Consider the following 27989-nt stretch of genomic DNA (forward strand, 5'->3'; position numbering starts at 1 on the left):
AAAACAAAGAAATGATCCTTACAGGGATCAGGACCTGTGTAATGTAGGCTACACAGTGTTTGTGATGTATGACTTTAATTTCAATGGTTTGATTTAAACTATTCTCTTGCTTTACTCTCCCTATTGTCCTCAAGCTAATAAGCCAGACGGAAGAAATTTAGGAAAAGATATTTTCTGGCAAATTCTGAAACCGTTTTTGAAGATGCCAGAGTGTTTATCCTCCTCTACAATAAATTTGCTTAATTTAAACAGAAAATTTGATGAGAATAATTAGGGCTTGCTACCAACAAACTTGGCTTTACTTTAGGATTTGAGGAAATTCCTTGATGAGTCACTTGCTGTGGCTTTTAAGCCTATTTTAAGACTGTGCAAATCATTTCTCTCTGACTGTTTGCCAAGGTATCACACATGCAATTTGTGTGAGTGTGTAAATCAGAGCGTGAGAATGCACACGTGTATGGTGTACATTTTGTCACCTACCTTGTTGTTTGATTCATGTATCTGCAGCAGGGAAGTGTATGCGAAGGTATTCTCTGGAGCGACAGTCAGCCTGTGAGAGGACAGGGATGGAGGGAGAGGGAGAGAGAGAGAGAGAGAGAGAGAAAGGAGAGAGACAGTTGTCATGTACTGTTGTCAGTTGCTCTGCTGAGATCAGAGGTGAGCAGAAACGTCCTCACAGAGTGAACACATGCTTCTGAAGTTTGCAATTAAAATGAAGTGCCTCGATGCAAACCAAACTCTGTTTTCTGCCGGAACAAACCGAACTCTATTTGCTGCCAAACAACATAAATCATTGTGACACAGATAGGTGTTTACACAAATGTTTCTCAGAAAATATTTCCATCTAAATATCATTAGGGGACCTACTTGGGTCCCATTTTAAAAAAAAAAAAAACTTTTTATGATCTCTGTGGCTCCACAAACGGCTATAATGCACCATAATTATAATCAAATGTTGCTGTGGGTTATTCTCTCCGCATAATGGTTTGAACCAAAACTCATGCTGTGAAGGTGTAAGGTTCAATAATAGCAACTTGACACATCAAATATGATGACCATAACTTGATTATAGTGATGGTGGAGCAGGTGCTGGTTTGCTGCTCATGATCCGATCACTTGATATTCAAGAAGTTACCGCACCTTTTGTGAGTATCATCCAGTCAGCTATAATCTTGAAGGATCACTTTTTAAATTGTTACAACTTTATACCCCATTCAGACTGCCACAGTGATGTACAGTATCACTCAAAAGTCTGGACACGCTTTCTCATTCAAGTGAATGGGAAGGTGTGTCCAAACTTTTGACTGGTACTGTAGGTCAAGTCAAGTCAATATTTACTTATATGGCCCAATCCTTATATGGCTTTACAATCTGTACAGCATACAACATCCCCAATCCTTAGACCCTCAATGAGACTGTCCACCCGAGAAAAATGACATTTGAAATGACAATTCAATGATACCAACAGGTAAATGTCATTTAACTGACTTGCAAAAGAAAGAGAGGGACAGAAAGCGTATGTGATCAGAAGTCAAACAGAAAGCTAGCTTTTATCTGGTAATTATTCTATGTAATTCTCTGATTTATCAGTGAAATGTATGAAACTCCACGATAGACTGCTATCAGTAAGAATCAGGGTGACAGCTGTGTCTGAATGGGTAATGTGGGGAAAACGCATGTCAAGTAGACCCACTTCATACATGTGTCTGCTGTCTGAAAGTGGTTTTCCTCTGGTTGTTGAGTGTATACTGGAGAGCAGCTCTCTGCAAACTGGAGGCTCAGCTTAGTTAGTGGTAAGTAAGTATTGATCATTATTAATTGTCATAATGGGGAAAATTACAGAAAAAACAGAAAAAATAAGCCTTGCTTACTATTTTTGGCCAATTTGTGCCATCTCCTTCCTAACAGCATCAAACAGAAGTTACCCCACGAGCTTTTGATCAATGCTTTGATTCAGTGAAGCTGTTTGAGTTCATAAACCTGCTCTCCTCTGATCAAGCTGCTTTACATAGTCAGTTGATGCTGGTTGTGCCATTTGGATGTGACCTGCTGACAAGGACCTGTGTGTTTGTGTGTGTGTGTGTGAAGAGTATAAGAGGGAGAGAGAAAAAAAAAGGAACACTTTTTGCACCAATGAAAGAGAAGCCACTCTGTCAAAATCTCTCTCTCTCTCTCTCTCACACACACACACACAGACACAAACCATGAGATATAAACTCAAACCCAACGTCATGTTTAGTCTTTTTAAAATGAGTCTAATACACCACTACTTTAGATTGTAACATTAGTGTTTTTCTAAAATCTTGCACACAAAACTAATTGAATGGACTCTTCACTGCTTACAAATGTTCCATTACACTCATTATGTTGTCTGTTTCTTCCAGACTTCTAAATATAAAATGCCTGCTAAGCCAGTGGTGGCTAACAAGCTAACCTGTTTTGTGTGTCTTCACAGATCGCTGCTTGCTGAGTAAAAATACTCTTAGTTGAGATCCAGGCAGTAGTTACAGCTTGAGAAATGTTGGACACCCAAAAAAGAACAGAACAGAAGGTTTGAGACTGCTTATTTACAAAGTGCCAAAGAAGAATGGAGCTTAGGGACACACACACACACACACACACACACACACACACACACACACACAGACCACATACAGCAACGGTAACACTGGGTCGTCCACCTCATCTGTCACGTCCTACATGAGGGGAACAAACCCAGAGACAATCTTTGATCTTTTTGCAAAATCTTCATAACATAAATATAGAAATGTTGCTACTATAGAATTCACGATCATTTGATCATATCCCAGCTTTCATTTCAACAAATCACAAACTTTGTGTTTCTAAATCACCACCCTGCAATTTTATCCACTGCTAGTAGTGTGTCAACTGAGACTCTCGAAGGACCACTACAAAATGCAAGGCAAGGGTCACATGACAGATGGAGACAGCTGAAGGTAGGTAGTAGGCTACTATTTGGTAGTCTAGCTAGCTTGTGAACTTGTACTGTAAGAGGGTAATGAGTGAAGAAGCACATAATGCAAATGTCCTTGAAAATTTGGAAAAGTCCTTACAGCAAAGAGAAAAACCTGCTGCTGTCTTTCACCTCCTTTCAGTTTTGACAATGCAATAAGTTTCAAATAATTTTAACTACCAACAGAAAATCATATGATTCCTCAAGTCAAATCATATGATTCCTGAAGTCAAAGCAATAGTTTTTGGGATGGGCGGGTGTCTGTTCTGATTGGCCAGCTTCTGGACAGTGCCTCTCGGCAGACTTCCACCAGCTCCAGAGGCTACATCAACGAGGCAAAATTTAACTTCTTAACTTCTTTTCTCATTCTTTACTTGAAATGTAAACTACTCAAATACATCCATACATGTTTGAGCCTGAATCCAATCCGAAATATGAGAGTGGACCACACGAACAACCTCAGCAACAAAGAACAAATTGAATGGATGGCAGCTTACAGACATGTGTGACAAGCTGATATCATCTCACCAGGCTAAAACTTGAGCTTTTGACTTTCAGTGAGCATTTTTACATACATTCACCTCAAGTTATGGAACTTTGAGCAGCCAGTTAGCTCAGGGAATTAATTAGTGAGCTTTAGACAGGCTGATACGTGGATTTTATTACCTTCGGACAGAGCGAGGTTAGCTGTTTCCCCTGTTTCCAGTCTTTATGCTAAGCTTGGCTAACAGGCTGCTGACTCAAGCTTCATATTGAACGGACAGATATGAGAGCAGTATTGATCTTTTGTTCTAACTCTCAGCAGAAAAGCAAATAAGCATATTTTCAAAAATGGCAAACTATTCCTTTAAAGCAAGAGGGGACATCACGGAAGAGGCTGCAAGAAAGGAACCCAAACTTTTGGACTCATCTTTTCACCAAATCCTCTCCAATTTGGCAAGCTGACACAAATATCCAATAAATCAGCCACCTGCAGTTCCTGCAACACTTACTTACTTGCCTGGTTAGCTTGTGATTAGGCAGCTCCAACCTTATAAAAAATGCAACAAATAAAATGTCCCACTCTAGTTTGGCGCAGCATAAATCATTGCCCTGAGTCTACCTGACAAAGGGAAAATGAGGGGAAAACAACTGCCAAACTAAGAGAATATGACAGCTGTGTTCCTGCAGAGCAAAGAAAAGACTCAACTGAAGTCTGACCAGTTCAAAACTGGTTTCCTCTGGCCACAGTCCCTGTTAAGGTAGGAATCCACAGGTGAACAGATGTGCTCTACTGGCTCTCTGCAGGGGCTTTTGGCATATTCAGGCCACACACACACACACACACACACGCAGAGGTGTCTGAGTCCTGGCTTTGGTCCAGTGGCCTGGGGCAGGTCTTTATCCTCCAGCCCCACAAAACCCCTTAAGCCCTGCAGCTATTCCATCCTGCTCTTTCCTTTCCTTTTCTATAACTCTCCTTCCTTTTTCAAATTATTTTAATAATCTCCTTCTCCCTGGAATCCACCTTCCCTCACATTTTTTTTTTCTAGCCAAATCCTTTTTATCACTCTAATCATTAAACTTTTTCCTCCAGATCTCACACCTTCCTTCTCCCACCTCAAATCTCTCTCACCTCTCATCTACACCTTGCTCTCATATCACCCCTTGGCTGCTCTTTCTTCTCATTCCACCCCTCCTCCCATCTCTCTGTGGAGACCCAGAGTCCAGTGGTTGAAGCACCAGAATGTCAGACAGCCATATATTAACATTTAGACAGCCTCGGGGCCTGAAGGGGAGCGACAGTTTAAATCAGTCACATCCTCTCCACATGTTTAGAAAAGTTCCACAAGCCGACTGGTACAGCTGGCACCGGCGGACCACTGGTGTCAATCTTCATGGATGCTTTACCCTGTCAGTCGCCCAACGTGACTGTTTTACGCCTTTGTAGGCTTCTCTCTTTCCCACTTACTTTGACTCTTAGACAGTCTGTTCCCTTCAAATTCAACTAAACACTTTGTGGACACTGTGTTGTGTCACTGTCGGTGTCAAGTCCCCACAGACTTGTTTTAAAAGAGAAACAAGTGAGGAAAGTGACTATGCCACTACTATCAATGTGGCTGGAAGTAGCAATTATTTTCATTATTGTTTAAATCTCTAGATATTATGTGATTAGTGGTCTATCAGAAGAAAAGGAAACCAACACTTCCTCACATTTAAATTACTGAAATCAGTAAATTTTTAGCATTTTTGGTCATGCTAGCGCCATGGCACTAGAGGTGGGAATGTTGGTCGATAGGTTGGACTGAAATTGTCATCTCCTTGTCTAGCGGATGATTCCTAATGTCTTTGGCAGTTCCCCGACTTTACCTCTAGTATGATTATGATGTTGATATTATTGGTTTTAAGCGAGATGTCTCAATAGCAAGTGGATGGACTTCCATGAAATTTGGTACATACATTCATGTCCCCTTCAGGATGAACTGTATCAACGTTGGTGAATTTTCATGTAGCACCACAATATGGTCAACTTTTCAGTTTGCCCAACACTTTGGTTTATAACCAAATATCTGCACAACTTATGACATTCCCATCAGCCTCAGCTGTGCCTTCTGTTTGGTGCTAATTAGCAAATGTTAGCATGTTAACACGCTAAACTAAAATAGCAACCATAACAACCACTATTCATTAAAACATCAGTGTGTTAGCATTGTCATACTGATGTTGCCATGCAGAAGTTTGCAAGTTGCATTTAGCTAAAAGCCTAGCTGTGCCTAAGTGCTGCTAGCAAGGGTGTAGACTTTGAGTATTTGTCTGTCCTTTATCAAGCGTCAAGATTTAATTATCCCCCCAAATGGGAATGCAGCGGTAAACTTTAATTTTTTTTAAAACAGAGCTAAACGGAGAATACTGGACTTACATTTCGTCATGAAGGCCAGGAAAACAACTCCAAATGAATGCTAATATCCGTCCATGTCAGTTGAATGTGTACATAAGCAATTGTTTGGTAACACGTTTGCTGACTTTGTCAGGTGTTGTCAGTGTTTCTGCTGCCCCCCAAATGACCAAACATAAATAAATCAATAAATGCAGCCTTAAAAGAAGCATTTGTTGATGTTGGATGCCCAGTGGATGAAGTGGAGCCTGGAGGTTTTATGTACTAAAATGTTTTTTTGCTACAGATTACAATCTGGCCTTTAATGAGTATGTAAATGTGCTGCTGTCTTCAGCAGGTTTTACATTTTGCTTAATGATAGATTCTTGATCTCAGCGGGAATAATGAAGATAATGATTAAATTAATAAAAGCAAACTGTAATGACTCATAATGACTCCATAATGTATTATAGTATGCTGTAAAACCAGCTGAACACAACACTCAGCACACACAAGAAAACAAATAGAAAGGAAGATGATCCATGTAACCACAAACAAGCACTGGTAGTTTCTATTTGCTAAGTTGGGTCTTTCCTCACACATTACTCTACAGTTTGATTATGTGCAACTTTGTGAAGACATAGAAAAGTGACACATATCATTAATCATTGCTGGGAGAGCAGAGACGACAAGATGCACAGTGATGGTGTGAAATCCTTGTAAGGATGATTCTTCATAGTAAGTGAGTCTCAGAGGTCTCATTGAGTCTGGTAGCTTTTGTTTCTGTCGGCAACCTTGTTTGTATGAATCAGGGTGTGTGTGTGTGCACGCTTGCACAGCTGTAGTAGTATGTGTGTCTGTACATGCGCACTAGTATGGGCTGTGTTTGTGTTGCTGCAGAGGTGAAAACAACCAAAAATACACTAGCTCTGCTGCCTGAATTATTCAGAGAGTGGAGACGGAGCATAAAGGGGCTTGGGGGGGGTTGGTAGTGATAGATGGATGGATGAGAGACGGCGGCGAGAGAAGAGAAAAACAGTACAGTGAGGATGAGCAAAGTCGGGCAGAACAAGGAGGTGAGAGGAAGTTGAAAAAGTGGGGACTCATCAAAAGCAAGGCACACGCACAAGCCAGGGTTCTGGTGACGAGAGCACACACACACACACACACACACTTTATGTTATGGTCTGCTGGGGTGCAGAACGAATTCTTGCATCTGCAGACTGCAGTGCCAACAAAATAAACAGAAATACAATAAAAAAAAGCAGAAATTCACACTTCTTACACACAAATATGTCCTGGGTTCCAATATTTGCACACAAAACACACATCAGCAATATCTCTCTTCTTAAACAAACACACACTGCATGCATCCTCCTCCTCCTCCTCTCACCACATACAGTATATACTCACACATTTCTTTTATTCTATGCATGCAGGCTCCCCATTGCCCACCACTCACATTGAAATTCCTTCTGTTTTTGCATTCTGGTCGTGCAGCTCTGAAGCTTTACATTTCCTGTCTTCCTGCTCGGAACAGGGTATGGAAACCCAAGATGGAGCCACATTTATGTCCTCTTAACAGGGAAGTTGTACACATTTAATATCCAAAGAACCTTACAGTACTGTTAAGGAAGATGTTTTGTGCTTGGGTGGCTCTGCAGGGAGATTGTTTCACTGCAGCCATGGATAAACATCAGCTATGCAGGAACACAGCCTCTGATCTTTCCAGGAGCCAACTTGACAGAAACTTTAGACTACATGGAGACTTTTTCCAGTCTTGTATGAACTAATTTCTCAACTCTAAAAGGCATATTAGAATCACAGAGAGCGAGCAGTGTACAGGTGACTACTGTGGAAAGAGAGGGAGCATAATTAGTGACTTCCGCTCAGTGCAAAGCACTCAGACAGAGAGGAGAGGTCTGGAAATAGGCTGTTACTGTACGTCTCGGCCAGCTCCTCAGAGTCCCATTACCAGTGGATGTCTTCCCATCAGTGTGTGTGTGTGTGTGTGTGTGTATGTGTGTGGAGGGATGATGGAGTTGGGGGGGGGAGGGTGTAATGGATTTCAGGCTAGAGATAATGATTGATGGACCAACAGTGCCCCAAGACTACATGCATAGCATGTAACATGTACACAAACATTTAGGCAAAAACTAGCCATAAATTTGTCTGTCAAACTTCTCAGTCATCCAGATGATAGGATGTATAGAAATGATGAGTCAAAAGGTAACAGGATTTATTGTGAAAGTCCTGAAGATGTTTTGACATTCATCCAAGAGGCTTCATCGGTTCAACAAAATTAAATGATGAACAAATTGGATTTGTCCAAAAAAATTGCATTGGGAAAGAAAATGCTGCCCTTAAAGGACAGGTTCACAAGGTTTCCAAGTCTGTCTTAAAACAACAGTCAGGTGCCCAAATGAACACTGAAATAAGTTTTTCTTATAATAATCATTCCTCTTGTTCATACAGGCCAATTGATCTCTTTATAATGCACTTGCAATGTAGGTGATGGGGACCAATATCCACAGTCCTCCTCCTATGCAAAAATGTATTTAAAAGTTTATCTGAAGCTAATATGAAGCTTCAGCCATCCAAATGAGTCAAATCAAGTAGATATCTTTCAATGTTACAGTCTGTTTAGTGCCAAAGTTCCTCTTTTTGTTACTATACTTCCACCACAGCTCAACAGGGAAACACTGTCTGAGGAAACACAAAGAGGGAATTTGATGCTAAAAAGACTGTAAATGTGGCAGATATCCACTTGATGTGACTAACTCAGACTGCTGAAGACTCATATAAGCTTCAGATAAACTTTTAAATGCATTTTTGCACTAAATGACTGTGTGGACACACTGTGGCTTTTGGCCTCCATCACTTAGTGTGTATAGTGTGCATTTGAAAGGATCTTTGAATAGCCAGTATGAACAGGAGGAATGATTACAGTGAGGAAAACCTCTTTCAGTGTTCATATTGACACCTGACTGTTGTAAGAAGACATGACAGTCTTGAAAAATTGTGAACCTATCCTTTAAAGTGAAATGTAACTTTTGGTAACCAGCAGCCACTGTGGCCACAAGTGGCAATTACAAGAAAATGGCATGTTGAATTTCCTATTCATTATCTAAGACTTTTTCTTTTGTTGTGGGGCCTTTATTCGCTTGTGTATAGTAGACAGGATATGTAGGAAGGGAGAGAGAGGTTGAGGTAAGTAATTTGTTTTAAACATATTATTAGGTGATAAGCAAGAGATGAGAGCAAGTGTAATCAGACATGTATGCTTTAAAATTTTAGATAAAACCACTGAAATATTTGTGATATTTGTGAACGGTAGCTTAAAGAAAATTAGGTTTCAGTTCTACTGCTGCTCATTAGAGCTTTTAACTAACTCCTGAAGGACAGGAAGGAAGGAGCAGGAGATGTGCATGTGTGTGTGTGTGTGTACAGGCTTTTATCTATATCTGTGGATTGACTGTGCATGTGTGTGTGTATATATAAATGTGAAGTGTTTTAGTACATAGTATTTGCCCATGCTCTGACATACTTTCTAGCTTTTTCTGTGTCTAGACTCCAAAACAAACTGACACATTCTCTATGTTGTCCATATTTAAGTGAGTGTGAGGTTTTGATTTTTAGTTCAGCATCAGATTTCACCCGTTGGTAGCACCACAGCACTACATGAATGTTTTGTATATGATCAAGCTGCATCATACTTTAATTTTATTCCCCACAGTAATTGTGTTTTACAGTCTGTCATTTGCTTTGAGACATAGAGAGATATTGGGAAGGTCTATAGTGAATAGGAGACCTCTGCCGTGCAGTTATCGTTCTTTCATTCATTGTGACAGAGTGATACTGTGGTGAGCAGGAGGTTTGTGGTGGGTATGGCTTCGCTGAATGTGTGTCACTGGAAAGGAGAAGATAACTTTTCTTCCACAAGCTTCATGTTGTCTTCACTCTTAATAACCACCAGCATTAGAAAATTGTGGGTACAGTTCCCATGAAGTATCTATGTAACCTCTGTAGCCCAAGTGTGTTGTTACTTTTTGTGGCGGCACACGTCAGCTGTCTCTAGCTACACAATAATCCCTTCAAGCACAACTATAGGTCCATTATTTCCTAATAATTCCCTGAATGTCTCCTGTAAATAACTTTGTAGTTTGGGACTAAAATTCAGAGAGTTTTAGTTAGTTGTGTTGAGTTTAAAAGCAGCTGTTGATTTCCCGAGAACATTTCTTGAAAGAACTGCTCCATTTATAGCGTTACGGTTAAAGTTTTATTATACATCTATTATTGGAAACATCATGCATCATGTTGAATTGTATGCTTGCCTGTGGACAAATGTCATTTTTGCATATTCAGCTAACTTGACCTATTGGAAATAACAAGGTGGAAGTGTACCAATTGAACATTGTCACTGATACTGTGAATGTCAAGCAGAACCATGCAGAAGAGAATACACGCACGGTCAACAACAGTCCATTAATGAATACAAAGTAAGGTTTGAAAACCAACTTTTGTTTTTTAAAAATCTATTGTTTTTAGGTTATTATCAAAAAGAAGAAACAAAGTCTTTGAGGAAATATCAGAAATGCTCCTTTTAGTTTCAGATGGCTAGAGGGGTGCGTCAGTGTCTGTGTTTGATTGACAGCAGCTGACAGGCTGCCAGGGTGCTGGTGTTGCACCATATGGACTCAAGAAAAAGTAAACTTGCAGCAAGTTTTTTTGTGTGTGTGAGATTTGTAAAATGGAAAATTTTTAATTGATTAATTGCTTTTGTGTGGTTAATTTTATCATTCTTTTAATTTACATAGGAGTTAACATCTTATTTTGCTTTTAATCTTATTTTATCCTTAGTTGTGTCACACCTTGTAAAGTCGATTTAGATATGAGCATTACAAACTAATCACTGATTACATTTCTGAGATATCACTGCTGACGATGGTTCATGTGATGAATTAATAACATGGACGCTATAAAGAGCTGCTGTTGTTGGAGAACCTCACTGGTGCAACGCAATCGGTGAAACAGCACTTCTTCTTTCCTGTTTGTTTCATTGACAGTGTAGAGCAGGCGGCAAATTGGTATGAAAACAGCTGGTTCAGGGTGTGTCTTCATCCATTTATGGCTAATTGTGGGAGTGGAAATGAGGCTCATGCGCGTACTCTCAGTTCCTCAATGATTGAGATTATAAAACAGAGCTATGTGTACGCACAGCTTTATGAGGAAAAGAATACGTATGCATATTTTTGGCTTTGTGCATACACATAGTTTTAGTCATGGATCCACACAGAGGTTTATGTATCTGGCCGCCTTCTACTTCCCATCACATGTTCTCTAAGGCTTTATCAAGTGAAGCATGGGATACCAAAAGAGTGTGAGAATTTAATGGTGTGAGAGAGCAGGACTGAGATAGGGCGTGAATTAGTCTGTCCTGTGTGTGTGTGTGTGTGAGTGTGTGCGTGTGTGTTTTAGCTTTGCACTGTGGTACATAAGATTCTGCTGCAGTGCATTCACACATCAGCCTTCACTGCAGAATCCAACCATGATGTCATTTTTCCCTTTCATCTTTTCTCTCTCTGAATCTCTCAAGCTGTGGAAGGAGGGGTTTATTTCAGTCATGATGTAAGGTGAGAGGATCTCATCAGATAGAAGGATGGAGAAGGAGGAAAAAAGACACAAGGAAGAGAGACTGAGTGAAGGGTTAATTTGTAGGCAGGTTAGCAATTTTCCTCTGACGGTCATGATTACAAAGTATCATGCATGTGTGGGTAACACCTTGTAGTAATCCAAGACATAATTTGTACCTTCTACAAAATTTAATTTTGCTAATTTTCAACCAAAATGTAATAATCGTTCTCCATGGTAGAATATTAAAATGCCCTTCTCTGCAAGTATTGTCAAAACATTTAGTCAATTGATTAGCTAATGAACAGAAAACCAGTCAGTAAAAAATTATGATAATGAATTAACTATTTATTTTATGTTTATCATGTCATTTTTCAATTTCTTTCAGTTTCTCAAACATGATTATTATATTTGCCGCTTTCTACCACTTCACTGATAAACTGAATAAAACAAAAAAATCCTGCATACTGTCGATCATTTGTACTCATTAGTGCCATTTCTTCTTCACGCCTCCATCACCACCGTTATCATACACACACTGTATATTAACATCTATACGAATTACCTGATAAATGTCTGAGGACAACACATCATTGATAAAGTGTATACAAGTCAACAGTGTGCAGGAATTCTTTTTTTGTTGCTGTTTTTTTATCCACTTGACTGTCAATAAGACTTTCTGGTGTGCAAGGACTTTGTAGTAATTGTTACCTATTGATAATTGAATTCAAGTTGGAAATTCATTTATTTGGAAATTGAATACTTTTAGGTTTTAGACTGCTACTCAAACTAAAGAAGCTATATTTTCTAAAAATAATGGGATTTTAGTATCTAGTATTTTTATAGATTTTTTTATAGATTACATTTTATAGATTTTAGTGATTAATCGATCAAAGAGGCATTCCAGTATTACTATTAAGTGATAGTAACAAGTTAAAATAAAATGAAGGGCTCTAAAGAGACTTAAAGATTTAAACAAGAATGGCACAGCAGAGGCCTAGATATTCAGATTTTCAGTTCCTAGCTTTACCTTTCAGATTTTCAGTACCTAACACTGGCTTTTTCCAAAAGGCAACGATTGCGGTATGTTTTCATTAGACCTTTTACTCCAGACAACACCCACATCTTTCAAACCCCATGCCCATAGTTTGTAATGCAGGCTTTCTGTTTTTTCAGATTTTGGAAAGTAACTCCAGAGCCACAGAAGACATTATACAACTGCTTTCACAGAGTAGTACTAACCATGAGGGGTAAACCAACCTTTACTTGTAAAATCAATGTCTGTGTAAGAGAGAACAAGACTAGGTCAAAACCTAGTATATGGTTGGACCTTGTATGATCAATGTGTGAAATTGTGGCCAATTTGTTACAGGACTGGAAACATCACAGCTACACCTTATTTTTATACAGTCTATGGGCTTCACACAGCACAGCACAGCTCTACCAACGATGCTAGCCATGCTAACTAGCTGCTGGCCGCCATGCGGGCTGGTAAAATGGATCCATCATGTCTCTTTGTATCCACGTGTTGGTGCTCCTGTCAGTGTTGGAGCCTCCGTATGAGATACTGCGGTCGGTAGATGTGTGTTTTTAAAACTTATTTCGGGACAGTGCTCACTCTCAGTCCTGCTGAGTCTCCCTGGGAGTGAGCTGTGCTCGGGGCTCCACTGTAAAGGCCCCCTGAGGATGTAATCATCACTCAGTCAGAGGGTCAGTGAGTCAGTGAGTCATTGACGGACAGACATTCAGGGTTATATGGCTGTTCTGTGGCCGGTCCAGCCTATTCTATTTCTGCCACATACAGACTGGTGACATATCAAAAGATGAAAACAGGAATAAACGGGTGGAGAAATGTGACAAATGGAGATGCTTCCATACAGAGCACAAGGGGTCACTGATGGTTTGGCGAGTGTTAAAATGATGTGAATCACATTCTACAGCCTTCACAGTCACCAGATCTCAACCCTACTGAACACCTATGGGAGATTTTGGAGCGACGTATGAGACATATTTTGGAAGAATAGTGTTCATCCTTTCAGCAGAGTTACAGAGACTTGGAGAATTAATGACAAGTAGCACTGAATCTGTGCTGGAGGCTCATATTCATTCATACATAAGACATTTGCTGTTTTAATGTTGTTTTTAACTTTAATTCTCACACACTTGCATATGCTACCAGCATCAGTACTTCTCCTGGCACAAACTTTTAGCACTGTGAAAACTTTTTATTGTTTTACTTCTCTTCATAGATTTGTGCCTCTGCCTGTATACATGAATAACATATCTGCTTCTCCGGTGCACAGCTGATCACACTCACACAGTGTTTCTCTCCAGAATACATAAGCATTTACTGTGCCCTTATCTGACAAACTCCACCACTCCTCTGTGTCCCAGCAGTGAACCACAACTAGTCACAAACCACAACACACTGTTCGCCACAGAAACCTGACAACCTTTAGCTGCTGAGTGCGACTAAGTGTGGGCAAGTTTATGTCTGTATGACAACACACATATATATTTATTTGACAGTGGAAATTACATTAATGGGTGTGTGTACTTGTAAAAGTTGTTGTTGTGTGTGTATACAGGTCTCCCCTCCGCCCAACCTGTTCCTGTTGTTGCCTGTGACAAGCATCTCGACAGAGGGGAAGAACACTGCAGCTCGTCTTCTTCTATTTTCAAACTTCAAAAAGACGACCTGTCAGATTGACAGCTTTTTGATTTTTTCTCCACAAGTTGTGACTGAAGTTTTGCAAGCCTGAGGGGCGTGAATCTTGTCCTGCCCACAAAAGAGTGACGTAAATGCAGAGTTCAACTACGCACATGACACTCACCAGAACTTGATTTGTGAGGGGCTTTTTCTGTGATGTCAGCAATATGATGTCAAAAAGATAAAGCCAGAAAAAAATAAAGCCAAAAAAAGAGGTGGCAGTGATTGGACAGATGAAGGTGAGAGTGTCCCTGGTTTTTCTCTGATGTCCACATTCAGTCCCTGCTGCTGCTGCTGCTGCTGCTGCTGAAGGAGGCTCCTCCCCTCTCCCCCCCCAGCTAAACACATCACATTTTGATGAAATAAACACACACACACACACACAGGAGGGGATGAGTTAACCACTACTACACCTCCCCTGGTGAAAAACTGATTTTGAGATGTGTACGTGCTTGTGTGTGAATGTGTGTTTTCTGTGCAGTGGAAGTAAAAAGATATTGAACAACAGAAGCACAGCACAGCCTAGTGGCAGAAAAAAGAGCCTGAGGCAGGAAGGAGGGATCAGTTCAAGGAAAGTCAGGTTCTTTTACTTCCTATCAGAAAAATGACAGTTAGTGGGTTTATTTATGTTACACAGACAAATCTTTTTAAGATCTTTTTTGAAAAACCGTGTCAAAACTATGACTCATTTGGCTCTACTCCTGAAAGCTGTGAAAATACCATGCATTTTCTATACCCACTTATCCTTTTTAAGAGTCATAGGGGGCTGGATGCACTGCAGAGTACACGTTATAGATGGACAATATGAGAAAAGGGACACTAAAAAATTCATACTGAACAGCAGTAATCTTAATCACCATCTCTGGGTTGCCCAGAATTCAGTTAACAGTATAATCTACTGTAAAACTCAGCCTGCAGTCACTGACAAGCAGACATAAAAAGCAAAAAAATGCTCAAAGAATCAACAGCACACTGGACCTCATGGCAGAACGTGTTTTGGATTCCTATCTCAAATCTCTCTTCTGTTTTTCTGTGAGGCTCACTCATACATGTGTCCCAAGTTTGATTCACCAAACTGAAATCCTCCTAACTGCACAAACCGGTTGTAAACAGCTTTTTTAACCAGATTAATGACAGCTGTTCATGAATAACATCTCATTTCTGCAATTTGACGACCCAAAACTGCTGTATAATGCTATCTGTTCCACTCATTTCATTCACAAAACTGTCACAAAAGCAAATCAAAGAAACTACTGAATTGTAGAAGTTGTCATGCCACAATACTCATGCCAATGAAATCTGAAACAAAAAGGAATGTTTACTTTACATTACATATTGTTTTATTTTTATTTTTGTTGATTTGAGTATCATGTTTAAACTCCAAATTGATTCATATCAGGTTAGCAGGTATTTAAATGCTGTTGTGGCTGTTTGCTTACTGTCACTGAAGCATGAATCAACCCACCAGTAGAAGCAAATAAGTAACAATCTGAATATATGACCAACTTCTTAGTATTTCATTATAACTTCCCATGTGGCCTTGGTTATCTATTCTATCCAATGCTGTTGCTTTTGTTGCATGTTAATACGCTCCAGGGCAGGAAAGAGATTGTTTGCTTGCCTTGGAGCATATAAAACTGTCACACTGTAGTTTTCAAAATGAAATAAAATTACATTATATTTCCTAACGCTGCCTCAGTGTTTGTGTGGTTCTCTGCATTGGTCCTGGAATAAAAATCCAACACAAAATTAGAGCATTCTTAATTTAGCCGCACACATTGTTCCCTCAATTTTTACAAGTCTCCCAGGCCCTGCTGCGGAAGAGAGCCGCACAGCATGATGCTCACACCTCCCCGCTTCACAGCAGGATGCTGTTACACGAGTGATGAACACTGCTCGCTTTCCAACACTGCGCTTTGCCTCATAGCTGAGGAGTTCAACTTTTGTTTCATTTGATCATAGAATCTTTTGCTTCTTGCTCTGCTGTTTGTGTGTGTGTGTGTGTGTGTGTGTGTGTGTGTGTGTGTGTGTGTGTGTGTCATAGGCTGCTTTTGGGGACAAATTTCAGACCAAAGACTTGTCCAATTGGATACAAAAGCCATTTCCCTAATTGGTCAAATGCTGCGGTTATGGTTATGGTTAGAATAAGTCTCCAGGAAATGTATGTAACTATGTAACGTCCCCAAAGGTGACCTAGGTCAGCATGTGTGTGTGTGTGTGTACCTGTCTGATAGGCTCTGGGACACGGTAGCGGCAGCAGGAGTGTGTGAGGCGTACAGCTGTGTCCAGACTGATCTTGTGGCCGACGGACACATACACCGGCTTTGAGCTCTTGTCAGAACTACGCAGTGCCTGGACAGAGAGACAGAGACACAGGTTGATGTTTATCTAACAACTTTTCAACATTTTTCTCTATCTCTCTGATTTTGACTGTTGTAAGCATTTTGTTGGGTTTGAATTTTCACAGGGTGGTTGTTCTTTGACGTCAGTATTTGTTTCTATTTTTTGTGCATCTGTCATTTTCCACACCTTTCCGAGCACTTTGCCTGAGGTGGCTGTGAGTGGGAAGCTGTCTCCTCCTTTCTGCAGAGCAGCTATCTGAAGAGACAAAGAAAGAAAAATGAAAGACAAAAAAGATGCCAATACAAATACTACTGACCTGAAACAAACCATTAACCTGCGGTGGAGGCTTCATACTCTCTAACCTCTGTCTGACTCGACTCTCATGTCCATATATTTGGAGTTATGTTTCAAAACTCCAAACTGAGAACAAACAAATTATTTTTTAAATAATAGTATGACGTCCTTGATTGACAAAATATAATCAATCCTAAAGACAGCTGACAGCTGTCTTTAGGATTGATTATATTATATACAAAGTTTTTTTCCTCAAAAAAAAAAAAAAAAAAACAATAAAAATCTAAAAACTCTTAGACAAAGTGTCATTTTCTTTGTAAAATAAATAGTCACCTTGTTTGATTTAAATTTTTAAAATGTTTTATTAACCAAAATCTTTCAGTTCATGCGTAAAGTATCAAGGTACTAAAAATGAACAAATTAAAAAACTTTTTTTCTCAGCAGTGAGCAGCCAAATATCTACAGTGCCATACCCATATTAAAGTAAATAACAAGCCTAATACAATAAAGCTATGAATAAACCAATTGTACCCCTCAGCAGAACAAAGGAACTCAAATACAGGAGGGAGGGTGTTTTTAATGAGGCTTTTCTGTCCAGTGACAGAGCTCAAAATATAATGTTTTTATAATCCAGCACTAACTGCCTGTGGATAAGATTATTACTATTATTATTATTGTTATGAGGTGCAGAACAAGTTTTGGTCAGTTATCTTTTTCAGTAAAAGGCTCACACCTTAGAACCAGAATTAAAAACACAGTCAAATCTTAACGTTTTCACTACACCAGCCAAACAATGGCTTAAACAATAGCAAAGATGCAGACACTCAATCATTCATATTTTTAATCAGAACACACTATCATCAAACCCAAATCCACATCTTTGTATGAAAACTTAATAAACTGATAGAAATCAGCTGGTCACCCACTTTGCTAGTAATCTCTCTGTATAAAGCAAGGAATCTATCTGTCTGTCTTTATATTTGTCCTCCGCATATCTTGAGATCTGTTCACCCAATCTACTTCATACCTGGCTGATGTATTGCTGGGGACTCAAGGAAGTACAATGTCGATGTGTGAAGTTGTTTGGATGAGCAGTTCTCGAGAAATATATGAAAATATTATAAACAACGTTGATTTGCTTCTTCTTCTGCTCGTGGAGTCAACGAGCGGAAACACAGACAGCACCACTCTGCCCTTGCAACCCACGTTGTGGTCAGAGGTGGGATTACATCCACAGTGTTAATGACTTGAAAAAGTCAGAGGACTTAAACTCTACTATTGAACTGTGTACTGTGAACGAAACTTAGCATGTATGTTCAAGACTTACTGCAGGATGTCTCAGACACGTTTTGAATGGGTACTGCAGTTCATCTAACTAAAAAGCAAGGAACCTCTGTCTGTCTGTATGTATGTATGTGTGTCCTTCGCATATCTCGAGCACTGTTCATCCGCTCAACTTCACACTTGGCGGGTGTATCGCTGTGGTCCCAAGGACATGCAGTGTCGAATTTGGTGCAATCTGGACACACGAAACGTTTAATATTTATAATCTGTGAATAAACAAGCGAGAAGCAAGCCGCTCAGCTCCATGTCTGAGTGCAGTGGGGGCTTTTTGATATAAACACTGTCACATCACAGCGAGGCGGGGCTTCTAGGCTCTACCTTAATGAGTGGGACAAAGGCATGTGCCCAGCTCAGTTAAACTACCTGAGAGAGAACAAGCACACAAAGGAGAAAAAGACAGAGGGGGAGGCAGTAAAACTAGCCAGTAGGAGCGAAGACACATTTGATTGGCAGCAGAATCAACTGAAGGAAGGCCATAAACTGCTTCTACGGTTCAACCTCAGTTTAGTCTCACTGGTGAAGTTTCTGTCTCGATTTAAATCAATTAATTTATTAATTACTTATCATTTTAATTGATATATTTGTCAATTGATACATACATATGCGGTTCTAGAGAAACAATAAGAAATCGGCCCGTTCTGAACAGGCACGTTTTCAACAGGCACTGAACTAGTCAATTACTAAAGCAAGAAACTGTGGAAGGGAAATATCTCCTTTTATTTCATGGAGGAACAACAGGTGTTACGGAGCTTACGGAGATAGAGAAGGAAGCACTGCAAGACCTTTTGTTGGCATTTAACCAACTCCTCCCATAGCTGCCACTGAGATACTGTACTTGCATGTCTATTAAATTAATAACTTTCCTAATAACGAAAAGAAAAAAAGACTTGATAGACTGAGATTGCAACAACTGCTTAAGCCTATTAGTCTAGTATTAAATCAACCATACAGAGAAAACATTATCAAACTGCATTATCAGTCGAATCAGACTTAACACTGATGTGATATTTAATTAATGCAGTAACTTCACTAAAGCTGGAGATGTTTCATATTTGATTAGTTGATGATGAACTAAAGATCACTGCATTTTAAAAGTGAGCTTTCATTTTTTCCAATAGGAACTAAAAGTTTTCCTCTCACAGTCAAAGAGACGGTGCAAAGTCAGATGGTAGTGATGTGGGCTGCTGTTGACGGGTGTGCTGTGGGTTATGGGCCAGAGCGATGAAGGGAGCTTAGCCTCCATGATGGATGGGGTGTCTGCTCTACTATGACTGATTACAGCAAGCAGCCAGCAGGGAGACAGGAGGGGCCGCACAGGGCCTCAGATCCCGGTTGGGATGAGGCCAACAGTGTGTGTGTGTGTGTGTGTGTGTATGGGGGCAAGTGTAGGACTGAAGCCAGAAAAGCAGAAGTCAGAAAGACAGAGCAAGTCATCAATAACATACTAGTTTGAGTTACAGCCAGGCAGTGATCAGTGAGAGAGAGATAGACAAAGAGGGGGGGGGGGGGGAAAGAGATGAAAAGGGAGAAAAAGAAAGACAAGAGAGAAGGGGAGACACACTGCAGGTGAAGGAATGAGGCAATGAATGAGACAGTTAAGGACCAAGAAAGAGAGGAAGGGAAAACAAATAGAGGACAAGAGATCTGAGGAGACTCTGAGCTACATCAAGGATATCATTTTACAATATAGAGGACAAAAGAAAAGAAAAAACGGGTGAATTTCCTGTACACAGCACAAAAAGTCCTGACATCGATCTAATCTGACTGCGAAACGATCTGGGCATATCTCATTTTCACAATGTATGGATGGGTTTACTGGTGGGTTCCAAGCATCAAACAATCTGTGCTGTCCCAGACAGCACTGGCTCCATGGTAAATGATAGTCTTTTTTTTTTCTTTTTTAAACTCTGTGGGCTTGTAGGCATTTGTTTTAGGCAGCAGGCTATCTGTTTCAGAAGATGGAACGTGTCTATTGGTTAATGATCTGTCTAAATGTCCCTTCACTGGCATCCCTTAGTAGTTCCTCATTGTCCCTGCTAAAAAGGAAGAAAAAGGGATTCTGTCCACGGTTACACAGTAACATTGTTCATAGCTGACTGGCTACAGGAAATATACCCTGATGCCAATCAAAACTCAACAACTTACAAAAAATATTTTCATCTGTCTATCTCTTCAACTAAGGTCTATCTTGATTCAGATGATATTGTAAAGAGGGTGAAGATGAATAAACATAAACTGTAAAGTAGGAAAGAAATTAATTGATCCAGTGCTAGCTACTGTTAATTCAAGCAATACAAAATAATCATAATATCATGGTGAGTAGGTAGTAGCCAAATGATTAGGGGAGTATGCTTGCAGCCAGTGGCACACTGGTTCAATATTTGAGTGAGGAAGCCCTAACTGTTCCTAAACTGTAGTTGTAAGTTAGTTGAGTAGTCAAGTGTTTTGTTCAAGGACACTTAAACAAGATGCATGCATGTCCTTTAATGGACATTGTCAGTTGAGGGGACTATACATGCCAAAAAATATCAATTTTAACAAGTCAGCTGGTCTAGTATTTTAGTTCTGAAGGAAATAAATTACATTTTTCCATTCAACTAGATTCAAAAGTCTTTTTTCTTACCCAGAACAACTGGAATTTTCTCAATCTATGGCCTGATTTTTTTCATGATTTTGTGGAATACTTGACCGTTTTGGGAAAAACAGACTGGTGACAAACCGGTACAGGTCTGAATGCTTGACACTATACAGTGAGGGGATCTGGTGGCTCTGTTATGCTGCGGGGGGCATTTTACTGGCATGGTTTGGGTCCACTTGTCCTTAAAAGGGAAGAGTCACTGCAAATCAATACAAAGTTGTTCTGAGTCATTACTTTTATTCTGTGATGAAACACTTCTATCCTGACGGGAGTGATCTCTTCCAGGATGACAATGCCCCAATTCACAGGGCACGAGGGGTCACTGAATGGTTTGATGAATATGGCCACACCATGCCAGCAAAATGCCCCCCAAAGCATAACAGAGCCACCGCATCCCCTCACTGTAGGGGTCAAGCATTCAGACCTGTACCAGTTTTCCTTTAATTTATCACCCATCTATACATATAGACAGAGATTCCTTGCTTTATATAGTTAGATTCATTCCTTCATTCTGTCAGCAAAAGCTTAATTTAATTTACCCGTTCAGTCATGCATTAATTCATTCATTCTAGTTGTATATATGTATTTATACTTCGTGTTCCCATTCATCCCTATCCCATAGTAGTTAATATCTTGATTTATTGCCAAGTCGTTGTATTTGTGTATTTCTTTACGACAGATGTACGACTCCTTGTATTTAGAATTTACGACTTTCAGATATAAGACTGAATTATTTAACTTTTCTCTTCAAAGTGAAGAGTGGTGCCCCATATAATTTATGAGTGCTTAATATTAATTTCAAGTGTAGTGTTATTCCTACACAAGGAAGAATAATGCATGGAATACTGTAAAAGATTGAGACAGTGAGTCTGACAGTGTTATAGGAATGCAATAGTAAATCGGTAAAGTACTCTTTTAATGCACAGACATGAGAGTGGTATCAATCTTCCAATCTCACAAAGAGAAGAAAAAAGTACATTTTTCAAAATGTTGAACTATTCCTTTAAGAAGTATTTAAGAAGTAAGGCTGAATATGAGTCGAAATAACCACAAAAAACTTCTGAATGAGTCTAACCACAAGGTCATCCTGCCACAAATGTGTATGTCTATTTGTACATACAAACAATACTTTTGCTCCACCGTGTTATATTTTCACATTAATTCCTTCAAAAGGTCTGTGCACCTGCATTTGATAATGACACACACGCGTACACACTTTTACTCTCAAGGCTGAAAACATGTAATTACTGCAACTGAGAGAAAAGGTCTGTCTGTAACCTTGAGAGACACTTCTCAGACTGCATACTGGTTTTTGAAAAGTCTCAGTGAGCTGGCAATGGTTTTGAAAACTTTTACTGACATCCAATTGAGTATGACAGCGTATCTCTTGTCAGTGGTACATGGCGGTGTGTCTGCACATGCAGTAATGGCTAATCTTATTCCAAGACGGCTAATTTTCCAAAATTTGGTAGGGAGCCTGATATGGCTTGTGTTTCACGGATTACTTCAAAGCTAATTTCCGACCAAGCGATCAAACGCCAAAGCTGGTGTTGACGTTGCAATTCTGTGCATGCCTGTAGACAAATTAGACAGAGCCCCAGAGAGTGACAATTATCTCAATAAGGACGAGAAGGGGGTTATAAAATTTCATGCACAGAAACTGATCCAAAGCTAAAAGCTTGAGCATGGGTGTGCAATGCTGATGCTACCCGATACCTAAACGTGAACATGATTGAGCCACTAGGATTTTTGGCACAGAGAGATTGCTTCAGTAGATATGTTTGACAGCAGCCTTGGAGGTGACCATATTCCGTGTAAACAAAGAGATCAGATTCCTCCCCACGGCAGAGATGACCCAACATTTTTCTGACGCCAAACCCACTAACACTAATTGAGGGAGATGGATACACTCCAACAGAGAATTATATTAGCATGTTACACGACTACATGAAGACTGCTGGGGTTATAAGCAGTGAGTGTATTGCCTGCTAATTGAGTTAGCAATGGATCATATGATTGCTAGAGCCGTCCACATTGGCTCCCTTGAAATCTTTTGAGTAGCACTTGTCATCAGCATTACAGGAGACGCCCATCACTCCTCTTGTACAGATCAACATCATCTATAAAGGATTTGCATAATGACATTTTCCTGAGGGGAAGCACTTGAGCTCAATTATTATCACTGTCACTTCAGTGCAAAAAAAAAATTACAGGGTTCAAGCCCTTTTCTGTGAGGAGTTTGCATCCTCTGACTATGTGCTTGTCAGTTTGCTTCAGGTTGTCCACCCAAACATATTGAATGTTGCATTTCAAAGCATCTCCTGAAGGGATGACAGATGCAGTAACGACATAGTGTGTGTAAATGCATCTACAATCCACATGATGGAAATGCACAATTCTTATTGGGAAAATATCATTGAAATGCTCATCAGAAATGGACATTACGGCAGTCTAAATATCGATGTGTATAGCAGAGACACAGGTGGAAATATAATCCAGTTGCACCAGATCCCAGCACAACTTAAGCTATTAGATATATGTTTGCAATGTGAGTTATCTGAGAATCTTAGTTTTCTTTTCTGCTGACTCATTTGAAATCCCTCTAGTGTCAATAATGCACTTATTTTTACACATTTTAGTGAGTGATTTTTAAAAAAATCTGACTTATTCAACTACATTACAGAAACTCAAAGTAGCAGATACCAGAGCCTCTCCTGCTAAATTAAAAACATTAACTTTATTACTATATTATATTAAGATATTAACTTAATATTATATTCTTATTTTAGACAACAGCCAGATGCCCGTTCGTCAAGCAAATTTAACTTTAACTTCTTGTTGTTCTCTTCTCAACAGGTCACTGAGGCACCAGACTGAAACAAAGTGAACATTTGCATATTAATGAAATCCAAATTTTGCTTTCCCACAGGTATACATAAGTATTTGTTCCAGCTTGATTTGTATTCAGAGAGTCACATTAGCATTAGCTACACAAGGAGGCCTTGGCTTGCAATAAAAGTCACACTGTCAAACAGCACACAAGCACCAACGCACACATTCACACGCACGGACAAATAGATGCATAAGTGTGAGTTCACATGTACACACAGGTGCACATTCAAAAGTAATTGAGGATTCTGTCCTTTGCTTTGTCCCTCCCTGACATTTCTTTGTTTTTTTTTTTAAGAATGCAGCAAGCAATAAACACGAGAGGAAAAAAATTACACTTTGAAAACTTGACTTAAATAATTCATTAATTGACTCTTGTCAAGGCTGGCAGCTCTTTTACAGAGGCAACATTTGTACGCAACTAGAAGCAACACAAAATATGAAGTAGTACATCATCTTTTCAACATCTTTTTAACACTGACGTGTTGTGTAATCTGAGTCACTGAACAACAAACCTCTGCAGCACAGAAGGGAAGAAAACAGATGTTCAACTTTATTAAAAACTGTGGATAAAGCTGAGTTCAAGTTAGGTTAAAATAGGGTCTAAAACTGAAGAGTCTCACCTGTGACTGATGCTCTTCACTCTTGTGCACACCCTGCACCTGTAGCAGGTTCTTGGCTACACCCACACAGGGCAGCCCTGACAGCACTCCAAGGTGACACGCCAGGCCGAACTCTGCATGGGTCAAATAGTGACAGTAACTCACCCTTAAGTCTTAACAAGTGTTTCTCCAAGTTTCTGTTTTATCATTTCTTAAAGGAATAGTTCAACATTGAGAAATACATTTATTTGCTTACTAAATGAGAGTTGTCAATAAATCGCACTGAAGATCAAATCCACCTCTGCGTCAGTCCATTTCTGAATAGTTTCTGATCTCCCTACCCTGTCTTGTTCCGACTGAAGTATACAGTTGCACTTATTAAAAAAATAAATTTAAAAAGCGGGGCACTGTAGTTCTTAGCAAACATTACTCAAACAGGAGTAAACAGTGTCTATGTTGGAGTTGTCAGCTGCGGATTACTACACATTTGGTTCTCTAGTGAATATGTGAAAAATAAATACAAAAATAAACAACAGTATCCATATTCATGATAATGAAGGAAGATGTCATCCTATTTTTGTGTTCTTAGACAACAATGGAGATCTATGGCACAGAGGAATTTACTATGTCAGGATTTGGATACACAGAGAAAGTAAATTATGATGGTATCAAGTTATTTTGTTTTGGTCTTTTCGTGGGATTTGTTCACAGTAGGAAAAAATATAATATTCTCAGCCATATCCTTTAAGCACAGAGGTGGAGTCAGGACATGCTTAGCTTAGCTTGGTATAGCATAGAGACTGGAAAAACAGCTAGCCTGGCTCTGTCTAACATAAAAAAAGAATACATGGCTACCAACATCTCTAAATCATTAACACATTGTATCTTGTTTGTTTAACCCTTACATAAACAAAAATGTAAAAACAACAATTTGTGGTTTTAGAGGGAGTTTCCTTGGTCTTTATGCTAAGCTAGGCTAAAGATATCGTGACTTAACGCACAAACATGAGATTGATATTGGTCTTTTCATCTCACTCTGAAATAAAGCAAATAAGCGTATTACCCAAAATGTTGAATTTTTCACTCCTGGAGGATCCAGACAGTTAAGTATTGTTAACACAATATGAACCCAACTGCTGCCATAAAAATGACTTTGGGAATCTGATTGCAATACATCTTTTTTCTACTGCTGATATTTTGACTTTTCATAGTATGAAAAGCACAGGTGTTACTAATTTAGTTAACAATGGCTTAGTTCCATTAAACATGCCAGTAAGTCACATCAGCATCACAGACACACAGTCTACAGCCAGCATGCACAATAACAAAGCCGGTCATTATCTATGTTATTAATTGCAGCTGTGCTTTTCTTGTCATGACCTGTCAAAATGTCCGCTGTGAAAAGGTTAATCTTATTGTCAGGCATTTTGTCTTACCTCTGTAGTGGAAGAGACCATTCCCATCCACAAAAACCACCTGTTGAGAGGGCACACAAGACACACATACACAAATGACATATGTGAAATTAATTTGTCTATGGCAAAAACAAAATCGCCAGTCCCATTAAACATGAAGATGAAATTCTCAAACATATAATAGGTATGCATGTTTCTAAACCAATAATAATAAAAAAATCACAAATAGCAAGTAAAATATGTATTTCTCAATCTTTGTGCAGAAATGAATCAAGTTCTGAACTGCTGCACCACAGTCCAGCATTTTTTCACATTGACATGTTTCCAGACTAATAGACCTTTTGTCACAGCAGATAGGGATGCACGATATTATCATCGGTATCGGTCGATATAAGCGCTACAATGAAATATCGGCATCAGCCTGAAATGAACATTTTCTGCCGATTATGAGAGGCCGATATGTTGCCTTCTCCTCCACCGCCTGACTGTGTTTCCCTCCACGGACTGTTTCACCCTGACGGTCCCAGTGCTTCCTCCGCAGGCTCCACTTCACTCAGCTGCCCGTCAGACCAGCTGCTTCTTCTTGCAGAGGCTAGCTGGCTGTGCTTCCCTCCGGCCATGCTGCTGCTAACGCTCTGCTAACCTCTCAGCTAACTTTAGCTGGGCGGCTAGCGGAGGCTAGCTGGCTGTGCTTCCCTCCGGCTATGCTGCTGCTAACGCTCCGCTAGCCTCTCAGCTAACGTTAGCCCCGGCTCTCCGTGTGGATCCAACCGAAGCCCCGCTTTGTTATTCAGGTTAAAGTGGGAAGAAGCAGCTGAGTGGAGTGGAGCCTGCGGAGGAAGCACCGGGACCGTCAGGGTAAAATAGTCCGCGGAGGAGCTGCCATGTTTGGCTGAACAGATAGGAAACACCCTGGCTGATAGGATGTACCACTCTGTTTGGTAAAAAAAAAAAAAAAAAAACTTCTTCTTTTTGGTTTATAACGGTGGTTGGCAACCAGCGTTTTAGGCGCATTACCGCCACCTTCTGCTCCAGAGTGTGGACCAGAGATTAAATCCTACAGATTAATCCCGTCTGTCTAATAAACTCAAAGAAAACTCTACTGCTCCACCCACTTGGCAGGTTCATTAAAGTTTTAAGTCTGAGCTCCTGAACTCAAGTCTTACTAAATTCTTCCCTCATATATTGTCTTTCTTGATCATACTTAGTACAATCTATGCTTGCATGCATAATAGTCTCCTCAACCAGCTGGAAAAAAATATGTGCATATATCAGTATCAGCATCAGCAATCGGACACAATGAGTAGGAAATATCTGCATATCGGATATTGGCAAAAAATCCAATATTGTGCATCCCTAATAGCAGACATTCTGAGATATAGCAGGAGAAGACATAGGTGTGATTAATTATGTTAATCATCACTACTTAGACGCTTCAGAAGAACAGCTGTCGTTAATGCCATTAGCTCCACCTGTGATATCCCTGTAATAACAAGTTAAAATGCTTTTCCCCCACTTATCTATAGTCAGCGGGCCCAAACTGAAACCACTGTCTGATACAATGATAGTGCACAGTGTGAGATAGCAGAGTTTCTTTATCCCGAGCTTCAAAAGTTAAAGTTAGCAGGAGACGAGATTCTTGAACTGATATTCTGACACTCCCAACTCCAGCACACACCAATGATTTCTTGAAGCCAAAGGTGACTTCACACACGTAATTCTGCAGTGACTCATAAGTCAACAGGAAAATTCACTTCAAAGGTTGCAGATAAAGGGAGCACTGACAGCATCGGTCCTGGGCTAAATGTCAGTGGAGGTAAATCCGAGCGTGTGTGCATGACTGTGTGCGCGGTGGGTGAGGGTGTGTGTGTGCTTGTGCACGCATGGTGACAGTGAAGAAGAGTAGGAGTGAGCAAGGGAGGGAGGCATGTTGGCTGTGACAAACAGAAGTGAGTGGGTGAGGACGTGTGAGAGGCGACTTTTGGAGGGGAAAGAGAAGAGCTTTGTCAGTGCTGTAATTCATTCACTGTGTCTTAACCATGGACCTATTACAAGAGCTGGATACTGAACCAAAAATGGTGCCCATTCAGTCCAATAAGGATTACTTGGCTGGCGCATACGCCAATAAAAGTTTCTAGCTTCCTGGTATGCTTCCGCATTGTGTGGCCCACTGAATATGCGTAGTAGTGTTCCCCCACTGGTCCTGCCCGAGTTACCACCAGTCAAGAGACTTTATATTGTGATGATGTCATAGATTTTTAAAGCACTTTTCTCGGCTCGATGAAAGTTTTACAA

The 27989-nt window shown here is 39.9% G+C and overlaps 1 protein-coding gene across 3 annotated transcripts in view; it reads right to left on the reverse strand.

Moving 5' to 3' along the window:
- The window catches only part of LOC121906483 (endonuclease V-like), an 80701-nt gene that overhangs the window by 45917 nt on the left and 6795 nt on the right, over positions 1–27989 (reverse strand). For all 3 annotated transcript variants that reach the window (XR_006098637.1, XM_042425356.1, XM_042425366.1), the window contains exons 4-8: positions 25716–25755; positions 24301–24413; positions 16699–16767; positions 16393–16521; positions 481–550 (exon numbers count right to left, since the gene is read on the reverse strand). Coding sequence is in view for 2 of the 3 variants with exons in the window: in XM_042425356.1 (XP_042281290.1) it covers positions 494–550; positions 16393–16521; positions 16699–16767; positions 24301–24413; positions 25716–25755 (408 nt within the window). In the remaining variant the exon portion in view is untranslated. The remainder of the gene's footprint in view (positions 1–480; positions 551–16392; positions 16522–16698; positions 16768–24300; positions 24414–25715; positions 25756–27989) is intronic.

Source organism: Thunnus maccoyii, chromosome 2, assembly GCF_910596095.1.
Source record: "Thunnus maccoyii chromosome 2, fThuMac1.1, whole genome shotgun sequence".
Classification (NCBI taxonomy): Eukaryota; Metazoa; Chordata; class Actinopteri; order Scombriformes; family Scombridae; genus Thunnus; species Thunnus maccoyii.